The following is an 11,089-nucleotide window of genomic DNA, read 5'->3' on the forward strand; positions in this document are numbered from 1 at the left end:
CAAAATGGACTGCACGAGCTAGCACTCCCGCAGAGGGCTGATCGGTCTGAAGACTTTGTGTGGACCATCCATAGAGGTCAGACATTTCTGCGGCTGTGAGTGACTAGAGAGGACTTCCAGATCTACATTCTCAATTATGGAGTTTGACTACCCACGCTCAATATTGGGTTTGGAATCCTAGAAGTGGTAGATTAGATCTATCACTAATTGTTGTTCTTGTACAAATGCTTGTAATTTTAGATTCAGATTTTTATGCATATAAATTCATGTTATAAATCTATTTGTAGGAGTTTTAAGATCAAATTTATACATGTATTTGTAGATTAAATAGTATAATCTAATATTCTTCCGCTAAAAATTTTAAAATGCATGTATGAAACCTCTGCGCGATCCTACACAAAGAACCTTTAGTATATGGCTCATAGTCAAAGATCATTAACTACACATATCTCAAAGCACTTAGAACCATTTTGTTCATCGGCCTAGACAGATGTGAAAGTATCTTTAGTATATGACTCATAGATAAGCACTTCAATTCTTTTCATTCATCCTCCTCACAGATCTCAAAATTTTTTAATATATGACCATAATTAAAAATCACCAATGACATAGATCTCAAAGTACTCCGAATGCCTTCATTTGTCTATTTGCATAGATTTCAAAGTATCCTTAGTATGTACCTATAGTTAAGGATCATCAACTTCACAAATCTCGAAGCACTCCAAACTCTTTCATTCATCCTCCTGTATTTATTTCAAGGCACCTTAGTATATATCCATAGTTAAAGATCACCCACCTACAGATCTCAAAGCACACCTAACTCCATTCATACTTCTACATAGATCTCAAAGCATCTATAGTATATAGCCCATAGTTAAAGATCACCTATTGTATAATTCTCAAAGCATTTTGAACTCTTTCATTGATTTGTGCAGTCAAAAGACATTCATGTATGTTTAAAAAAGATGAGGGTAGTTTGGTTATTTGTAATGGCAAGCTAGCAATGGAGTTAGATGATTACTTTGCAATGATTTGAAAAGTAAAAAATCTGTTTGAAACTTTTTAAAGTTGAAAAAGGTGTTTTTGGAGAAGTCCAAAGTTAAAGCAGCGTCACTATAATAATTTTCTCTAAGGGCCATTCGGTTGGGTATTTAATATGAGAAATAAATCTCATATCAGATTATTATATTTGATATGAAAAGTAGATGAGAAAGATTGTAAAATAAATATTGAATTCATATCTATTTTTATGAGAGAAGATAAAATAAATACATTAGAGGATGAATTTAGTTTCTTATACTAGATTGTCAAGTGGTATATGTTTTCGAGAAACATCCAAACAAACACGCTTACATGTTCTTTGCCAAGACCGAGCTTTAACAACATAATAGGTCCCTTATCCCCACCACGAAAAAAAAAAAAAAAAGCGCGCGCGCGCACACACACAAAAAAAAAACAAAAAAACCAGCATGAGAGGTCCTGTCATACTTTTGGGCCAGCAGGCCCATCCCGTGAGAGGAACACATACGTGGCCGCACCATCCAAGACATGGTCCCAGACTGTTTAAAGATAATAAAGAACTGAGATCTCCCTCCTTGCGAATCATTGTGATGCAGCAATAATTGAAGATGATGTAATAGAGGATTGAGAGCACAAGATGCCACGGCAATTAAGGCATCTTAAATTCCCAGCGAGCTGCAATGGACAACCACATCATATTTCACAAGGTTCCTTCATACATTGTAGGCGCCTCTTATTGGTCATTGAAGGAGAAGAACATATGTTTTATCTTCTCCAATCTTGGCAAGATTTCCTAGCATGCAATTTGTTCCTTCCTGGGAAACAAAGTGAAAATTTTGATGGCCTAGGGAAATGCACACTTCCAGATAGTGGAAGCAAAAGGTCTTAAGGGATTCCCATGATCCAGAGCCTACAAAAATATCTAACATAATAGATTTCTTGAGAGTCCAAAAGTTATTTCTGGAACCTACACTTTGAACTTAAAATTGCTAGTTTATGGTTTCAATATTACTACTACTATTTCTTCTGCATATATTGAAGTTATTCTGATTATTCTTCTGTTTAGATGTGGAGCTAAAATTCTTTGAGAAGACGGCGCATTAAAGCACCACCTTTCACAAAATAAGTTGGAAGGATTCACTTGTAGGATGAAGAGCCCCTCATGGGCCACTGATCAATGTTCATGTTTTAAAGTACAAAGAAGAAGTAACCATATGTCCGTCTTCTCTTCATATCCGGAGAACTGAAAACTAGTGTTTCTTCATTTCCTATGCCTCATTTTGCATCTACTACATGTAAATGTCTCATTGATTCTGGCCATGACCCTTGGATATATATTTTACATGTGAGTTAGAACCGATTTAGTGAGGGTTTACTGAAGGAAATCAATCAATTTCTCACCATCGGGCAGAATTTAACCTGTCATTAATGTTGGAAGAACTTTTTGGTATCATCTACCTCCTAGCTTATAGGATTCTTCGCATGCTGGAACATATTCCTCCAAGCTTATTTCTTAAAAAAAGTGTTTTAGCTCTTTATTTATACCATAGTCTATTTGGAATGAGAATGAACTTGCACTCTGAGCAGTAATCTTTTGATCAGCTTCATTAACTTGTAACATCTCAGTTTCATTTGTTTTGATGTAATTATCATCCTTGTAAGCAGATATTCCTTTTCAACAAATCCTTGAAAACAAACGTGGCTTTTCAGCAGGCAATATCATGCTAATGTAACATACCTGTAACAAGCTGTCATGTTAATTTAATGTTCGCATAAAGTGCCTGCTAATTTAGTGCAAGTCTTTTATCATGTACTCTGTTTATTGCTCAAATCATCTCTTCTCTCTCTCTCTGCATTTCATTAGCGAACACACATCGAACTCATTAGTTTCAACATGCTTGGCCGTGTTGTGTTCAATCCCAGCTGCCATCTACTTGCTTGTTTAGATGTCTTCAGTCTGAAACCAATTTGCTGTCGCTCACAATGCCTGGGATGTCTCTTAGCTAAAGTTGATAGAATACTTGTTCCAATCTGCAGATCCTTCCTTCAGTTTGTACTAATGCACTTCCACTGAACAAATTTTGCATCTATTCTTACACACCTTCAGTACTAATCAAAAACTCTTGAGCTTTCCATCTTATGCTATGAGGCAGACTCTTGGGAATTCAATAATATTATTCTGCATGTCAACTCTGAAAAACCTATATGGTACAGTTATTTAACCATCGGTGTAGATATCACAGCATCTAGCTCACAGCTAGGCTTTTCATTCCAACAAAATAATAGAATCACTTGCATCAAATTCAAGCCTTTTTAAAACTGAGCTTGGCATATGGCATGTAAGCACATCATATTTTGATTTAAAACAGAAGCAAAACAATTTATCAGCTACTACCATGTTGTGAATCGCTTCAGGGTACATGCTTATAGAAGTAGCATCATCTGACTTCATTTTCCCCACAAAATCTAGTAGTGGAATCTGCATCACCGTATATATTTTATCATAGTTGTTGGATGGAGGCATGGATTGCCACATTGAGCCCATTACATGGAAAATCCAATAACTAAGACATTCTTAACCAGCATTTAATATTATCAGAAAAGAAAGAATGTTCAGTTGATTCACACTCTTATTAAACCAAAAACATAAGTACTTTTACACCACAGACAAACTACATAAAATGTAGAGACACCAAAATAATGACCGCAAATTTTCCTATGCTTATTGCAAAGATGAACTTAGTAAATGCATTAAAACCAAATAACAAGAAAACCTAAATTCCCCTATGTGCATCATTGCACATGAATACCCTATTTCCCCTTTGTGATGAGTTCCTTAGCCATGGATGTGTCTGGGAGGGCCGGAATTGCTCCTTTCTTGGTGGTGCAGATTGCTCCGCAAGCGTTGGAAAATCTAAGCGCCTCCTTCAGCTTTTCTTCATTCTATAAGTACAAACCGAGGACTAGTGTAAATGATGATATTGAGGCAAAAAAATTATATATACAATAAAAATAGTGACTCCAGAAGCAGAAGAAAGTACATGGAACAGGGAATTGTCTTTGGCGATGGAAACCAAAAGGGAACCAACAAAAGCATCGCCAGCGCCTGTTGTATCCACAGTTTTCACTGAAAACCCAGGTACCTTTCCTTTGAAATTCTACATATTTTCAAATAAAAAGCCAACAAATGGATCCTTTAATCATGAGCAAGCAGAACATTTTTTTTTTGGAAAAAAAAAAAAGAATATCATAACAAGTACCAACAGGATGTTAAGGACAGTAAACCTTTGTGAAGTATCTGCACCCCTTCTCTCCGTCTGTGACAATAAGCAGCTTCAACCCATCAAACCACAGTTTCATAATAACATCCTCATTTGCTGGATCTCCTTGTGTCAGGAAAGCAACCTCATCATCGCTAACCTGCCAAACCATATTAATCAAAGTTATAAAAGAATAAAGCTTGAAACTAACTTCATCATCTGGACTCCTTTCAAGCAAGATGAAACTTGGATGATTGCATTTAGTAACACTTCAAACCAGCTTGCAATCCACATATCATGGGATGCCACATTTGTCTTGGCTAGGAATTCAGCTCTAAGTCATAGAAGATAGATGTCAAGACAAGAGGTGGCCATAACAAGCTCTCAAACTTCGATGAATCCAGATAAGAGCATGTCCGAGCATGTAAGTGATGTTTGCCAACAGAAAAATCACCAAACAGCTTTCTGGTTATTATTAATTCTCTTGCATGCAAAGAGGAGTATGTTTAGTACCTTGATGAAGTCAGCCTCCTTCCAGATGCTCATGATGCCATCGCGAGCTGCTTCCTGAGATGGCCACAGGGGGAGCCGCACGTTGGGGTCATAGGATAAGAGGACACCCGCCTCCTTGGCAGCACGCATGGCAGCAAGGTGGGCGGATCGACAAGGCTCAGATATGAGACTAATGGAGCCATAATGGAAGATCTTGCAATCACGGATGAGGGAAAGGTTGAGCTCCTGCTCGGTGAGGAGCATGTCTGCACTTGGGTTGCGGTAGAACATAAACTCCCGCTCACCATTACTTTTCAAAGTCACGAAGGCAAGGGCAGTGCGGGCATGGGGGTCAAAGAGACAACCTTCAGTGTTCACCCCGTTCTTCTTCAGTATGTCAACTAGCATATATCCAAACTCGTCATCACCAACCTGCAGCAAAGGAAGAAGAAAGTTTCAAAAAAACAAAACTAATATGAATCACTCATGTAGCTTTGGTGAAAACGAAAATGAGAACAGACTAGAATCTCTCTTCTAGCAAGACATTTATTAAATGATAAATTGCATTCATTTCCTAAATAGCAGTAATGTTTTGCTTCACAGAAGTCCATATATCCTGAAGAAAATTTAATTGGTAATCTCCAAGATCAAGAATATTCAACAAATTCTGTTTCAAATTCTCTCTTGATAGGAGTAGAATATGCTGAGTTTTGGGTCATAGCATTGGGCTATATCTTCTAGTCACTATTCTACTGCTGTATCAGTTATTCACTTTATTCACCAAGATCTTTGAACAATGAAAATGATGAATGAGTTGATTTACAAACTCATAGTTGTTGCCAGGAGATTAGGCACAGAATACTCACACAATTAGGTAACAGAATAAATTGAAAGAAGTATGAACAAGCACAGTTAAAGTAAAGAAAAATGCATTAGGCTACATTGAGAAAAATAAAGAATGCTTGGTGCATATTTGAGTATCCAACTGCAATGGATGGGTAATGATTAGCGACATATTTCATAGATAATAGTATCATATATGTGTTTAAATGCCAAAACACAGTGGCTGCAAAGTGCTCCAACTATCCTCTCGCTTTCTCTACTCAGCAACTCTTAGCTGCATGGAATATATGTAACCAATAGGGTGATTGGAAATTTAAAAACGCCCTAAGGCTCCTTTGTGATACGTACCAAATAAGTGGGAATTTAGTAAAGAATGTAAAGAGAGGAACTGGTTGAACTGGGAAAGACAAACGGCACTCCCCATGTTTTTGAGTTACCCAACTAAATTGTGGTTTTGAAGATAAACCCATAGAACATCATACAGTGGCTTCTATAACAGATTTGCTGTTAATTTAGCCTTACCCTTTAAACCCCAGTTGTTATATTTGGAACATAACCGTTGTTATGTATTATTTTCACTGTCCATTAGTTAAATTTTTACTGTATAGATTTACATAATTTGCATTTAATTTTTCTCCAAAAAGGTCCACTTTAATGGTTTGCCTAGGCAAATTATAGACTTCATAACAACTAATAGTTTCCAAGTGCATCATCTATTATAGGACCTCATAGTTACATTAAGGTCAGCTACATTAAAGCAAAGATTTGCAAGGCATTCATCCAATATATACATTAGCTATCAAGAAAAAGAAGAAAAAGCAAGAAACCATGGACCGCCCTAGACGCCACGCCCATGCCTTAACCAACTCCCCCTAATGCACCCACCCACCTAAAAGGGTACAGAAAATAGATGTCTTCTCTTCAGTTCCGGTCCCCAGTTTTCCCCCTAGTTTTTTTTTTTTTTTGCTTACACGTACTATATAAATAAATTCTAACGTGAATCACGCATGCGCAATGGACATGAGACCACCAGCTCACGCCCAGCTGGTAGGACGGCATATGATAGCGACCACCCCTCTGCCGCTGCTCTAGAAAAGGAAACCTGTCTGCCACCACTATATATATATATATATATATATATATTGGGGTACATCAGCTCTGCTTTAATTACGAATTTTTATAATTCTTTATTATTTTTATCTAAATCTTATATTGGAGTATGGGAACAGACGAAAATGTAGCTGCGCCCTTTGGAGGTGACCGATAGGCGCTGTTCAGATCCGCCTGTTTGGTAGATCGGACGGCCAGAAACATGTGCTCGTCTCGAGCAGATCGTAGTCAGAGCAGTGGGCACATCACGTGAGCCTACCCGGCTCTCGGGTCAATGCCCACGCTGGACGGCGCGCGTTAGCACAGAAAAAGAACTATAATAAACAACCAAAATAAAGAATAGAAAAAAGATCAAGATCCGAAAAAGATGTCGCCTTTCGTCACCTCCGATCAAGATTCGACGGTCTGGAACAGCCAGATCTCATAGATCAGCGATCGCAGAGGGAGCCGACGACGAGCCGCGAGCTCCGGCTACAGATCGCAGAGTGACAGCATAACCGAGAGAGAGAGAGAAAGGGATGGCGGCGGGGTTGGAGCCAGATCAGATCTGGAGGACTGGGGGGGTTTACCTTGCCGACGAAGGCGGAGCGGCCGCCGAGCTTGGTAATGGCGACTGCGACGTTGGCCGGAGCGCCGCCCGGTGCCTTGACGAACCCGCCGGATTCGGCCAGCGAGACCCCGGCAACGTCTGGGACGAAGTCGATCAGCATCTCACCAAACGACACCACCAGCGGCGCCTCCTCCGATCCGTTCGCGTGATCGAACGCCATCTCCTTTTTACTCAAATCGCTAATAATACTACGAGAACGAAGAAGGAAGCAGAAAATAAAATAAAATAGAATAAAACAGAATTTTAAAGGCAGGAAAAAAACAGGGGTTAGCACGGAAGGGGGAGGAGGAGGGGGAGGGGGAGGGAGGAGGGGGGTTTATATAGGAGAGGGAGGAGAGAGAGGACGGGGTTATTATAGATAAACATAAAATTAAATTTCGACTTATCCGTAACAATATTTTATCCTAATTCTATCCGATTTATTATTATGTTATCGTTGCTTTCGTATTCACCCACTTTTCTTACCTTTTCTTTCTTTTAGTTTGATAAACATTACACGTGGATATACCTGCGAGTATTTGATGGGATTTTGATGACTACGCGGGCATCGATTTCCGTGAATTCGGGACAGCGAGGAGAGAGAGGACGGGGGTTATTATGGATAAACATCAAATTAAATTTCGACTTATTCATAACATCACTTTATCCTGATTCTGTCCGATTTGTTATGTTATCGCTACGATCCTATTTCCCCCACTTTTTTCACTTTTTCTTTCTTTTATTTTGATAAACATTACACGTGGATATATTTGCGAGTACTTGACGGGATTTTGATGGCTGCGCGGGTTCCGATTTCCGTGGATTCGCCGCGATATTTGTTATTTATTTCCTTTTTCTTGTTCTCTTATTTGTTTCCATTTCGGTAAATAGCTATTACTTTTTAAGGCGTTAAGATCAGGATAATATTATATAGCATCCCGCCTTTTCCGGTAGGAAGTCCTTATCCTCATTCTTTAAAATTTTAAAACGTTGAGCTGGGGTCCCAGTTTTATTCTTTTGGAATCAAGGCAAATATGACCGGACGATCTGGATCCTAGGGCGGAGGATTTATTTTACGGTGTCCCCACCTTCTTATCCAAGCTAGAGTGGAAGGGCTCTTTGCACGTGAGGTGCGTGGCAAGGTACGAGCGCGATCGAGATATGTGAACCGCCGTTAGGTGCAGTACAACGGGCTCTACTGATCGGATGGTGTAGCTTCGTTCTCACAAACCCGTTGTTTATAGAAATCAGTTCATAAAAATCGTGCTATGATTGAGAGGAGGGAGAAGGGTGGCTTTCGATTTTCCCACCATAGCGTTGGGAAAGATACAGGATAAATTTCTTAAGTCCTTGGTACAAGCCACGTGGAATGTAGAGTATCTGTGGAGCAGCATGCATGTTGTCGACGGTTAAAAAAATTTCTGAATCGGTAGGAGAGGGAGGAAAGCTTGAAGGAGGCATGTGGTTGGAAGAAGTTGGATCCCGAAATAAAAATGAAAACGGATATCTCTCACTGTGTTATGTTGGGGGTGTGGGGTGTTGTGGATGCCGCCACCGAAGCTAATGTACATGTTTTTCTGGTACTTAGTTGTATTAATAATAATTTGTTTAGTATGGAGGTTGTTGGGCTTGTGCACGCACGTTGGTGTTAATTAGGTGGTATGTAATTGGCCCCCTTGATGTGGATCTTCCAGTTTGGACTTCCCTTTCAGAGCCAACTAGGACGGATTGGGGGAGGTGAGTCCAATAAAACTATATACTTCAAAGCAGGAGTTCTAATTCCACATGTATAAAGCATTGTTTGAATGAATTTTTAAGAAGGTATTAAAATGGCAAGATCCACTTTACTAGGTTATGGATTCGGATTAAAAGTACACGAAAAATCAGCCAAACCGTGAACCTTATCTGAATCACTCTCTTCGGTCTAATTTATATCAGTTTTTTTTAAAAAAAATAAAATTCGATTTGATTTTGATTTGAAAAAAGTTTGAATTGAAAAAATAGGTTCGATTTTGATTTGAATTTTTAAAAAATTGATTCAAATTAGCATGAATCAATTCGACTAGAACTATATGTGTATATATATTTCAATTTTTAAACTTTTCTTTTATATTTTCTCTTATACATGAGATGGAATTTTTTATGTTTATACTTAGCCCAATCTATTTAGTCCCAGTTATTAAATATCGATTTTATATAATATAAAATTTTTATGTTGAGACATACCCAAATCTATTAAATATCAACCTAACAAACTAAACTGAATTTCTCGAGTCGGTTTCAAACAATTTTTATTGATGATAAGTTCGGTTACGATTTTGGTTTAGAAAATCAATTTAAATCGATTTGATTTTAGATTTATCTCTAAACCTTTTCGGCTTGACTCATGCATACCCCTAATAGAGATAGTCAACAATAGTTAACAAATGTATTATTAAATAGATGGTAAAAGATAGCGATGCTAAATTTTTAGCATGATCACTTTCAAATTCTAAAAAATGACTTTCAAAACTATATCAGTAAACTCATCCATTTAGAGAAAGAGGCAAATATGCAAGTAAGTTGCGTAAACAATAATCACTTACGTATATTTCAAAAGTTGAAAGAAATAGAACAAAAAATTTGAAAGTATTGAATTTGATTCTATATGTTGTTTTTCAAGTAACCTATCTATCTCTTTATATAGTGAGGGAGATATCTATATATGAAAATTAATGATTCTACAGTCAATTACAACATTATCTATAATTACAGAGAATATTTCTCCAATAATAAATTGAGCAGGATCTGGTTGGATCCATTCGGATGGATTCATGAGTTGGCATATCTCTATAAGTTGATAGATTCATGAGTTGGCATATCTCTAACAAATACATGAGTTGGCATATCTCTAATACCCCCCTCCCCTCAAGCTGAGGGTTCTCGTGGAAAAAGCCGTAGCTTGGATCAAAGAAAGCGAAACCGATGAGCAGCTAAAGGTTTTGTTATAATATCAGCAATCTGATTCTTGGTGGATAAATGTTGAATCTACAATAAGTTCTTAGCCGCAGAATCTCTAACAACATGAAAGTTCATCTTAATATGTTTAGTTCTGGCATGAAAAATAGGATTAGCAGAAAGAAAGATAGCTCCAATGTTATCATACTAAAGAATTAGTGGTTGAGAAAAGAAAACACCACGTTCTTGAAGTAAAGATCGGATTCATAATAATTCTACAATAGCATTGGCTACTGCATGATATTCAGCTTCAATGGAGGATCTGACAATGGTTGGTTTGCTTTTTAGCTAACCAAAAATCAGATTGGATCCAAGAAAAATAACAAAACCACTAGTAGAGTGGCGATCATCAGGACACCCAGCCCAATCTGCATTAAAAAAAAAAAAATTGAAGTTGAGAGTTTATTTTAATGAACAACAATTCATAAGAAAAAATCCTGAACATACCGTAGGATCCGTTTGACAACTTTCCAATGGATATCAATCCAAAAATATATGAATTGACATAATTTGTTAACTACAAAAGAGAGATCAGATCACGTTAGTGCGGCATGTTGGAAAGCACTGATAATTTACCTGTATAGTTGTGGATCATCAAACAAAGGGCCAATATCTTTGGATAAAGGAGGACTAGAAGCCATGGGAGTCTTGATAGGTTTGTAGCCAAGCATATAAGCACGATTAAGAAGCTCAATAAGATATCTCTTTTGGGAGAGTATCAAGCATGTCTTGGTATGTTGAACTTCAATACCTAAAACATAATAGAGATTGCCTACAA

The 11,089-nt window shown here is 37.8% G+C and overlaps 1 protein-coding gene across 1 annotated transcript; it reads right to left on the minus strand.

The window, feature by feature from the left end:
• Nucleotides 1–3,632: 3,632 nt before the first annotated feature.
• On the minus strand, nucleotides 3,633–7,626 carry LOC105049809 (fructokinase-2). Its single transcript, XM_010929572.3, has 5 exons — nucleotides 7,295–7,626; nucleotides 4,794–5,204; nucleotides 4,306–4,440; nucleotides 4,062–4,178; nucleotides 3,633–3,963 (listed from the first exon to the last, which is right to left on the minus strand). Exons 1-5 carry the CDS (start codon nucleotides 7,493–7,495, stop codon nucleotides 3,832–3,834), a joined length of 996 nt encoding a protein of 331 aa, XP_010927874.1. The 5' UTR covers nucleotides 7,496–7,626; the 3' UTR covers nucleotides 3,633–3,831.
• Between the last annotated feature and the right edge of the window lie 3,463 nt (nucleotides 7,627–11,089).

The sequence above is a fragment of the Elaeis guineensis genome, chromosome 8 (genome assembly GCF_000442705.2).
Source record: "Elaeis guineensis isolate ETL-2024a chromosome 8, EG11, whole genome shotgun sequence".
Lineage (NCBI taxonomy): Eukaryota > Viridiplantae > Streptophyta > Magnoliopsida > Arecales > Arecaceae > Elaeis > Elaeis guineensis.

Bases quoted from the DNA above. Each gene is read 5' to 3' on its own strand.
- LOC105049809 (XM_010929572.3), bottom strand. From the start codon at position 7,495: ATGGCGTTCGATCACGCGAACGGATCGGAGGAGGCGCCGCTGGTGGTG. The intron at 5,205-7,294 runs GTAAACCCCCCC...CCTTTGCTGCAG, and splicing joins GCTCCGCCTTCGTCGGCAAG to GTTGGTGATGACGAGTTTGG. The intron at 4,179-4,305 runs GTTTACTGTCCT...GAAAATATGTAG, and splicing joins GGTGCAGATACTTCACAAAG to AATTTCAAAGGAAAGGTACC.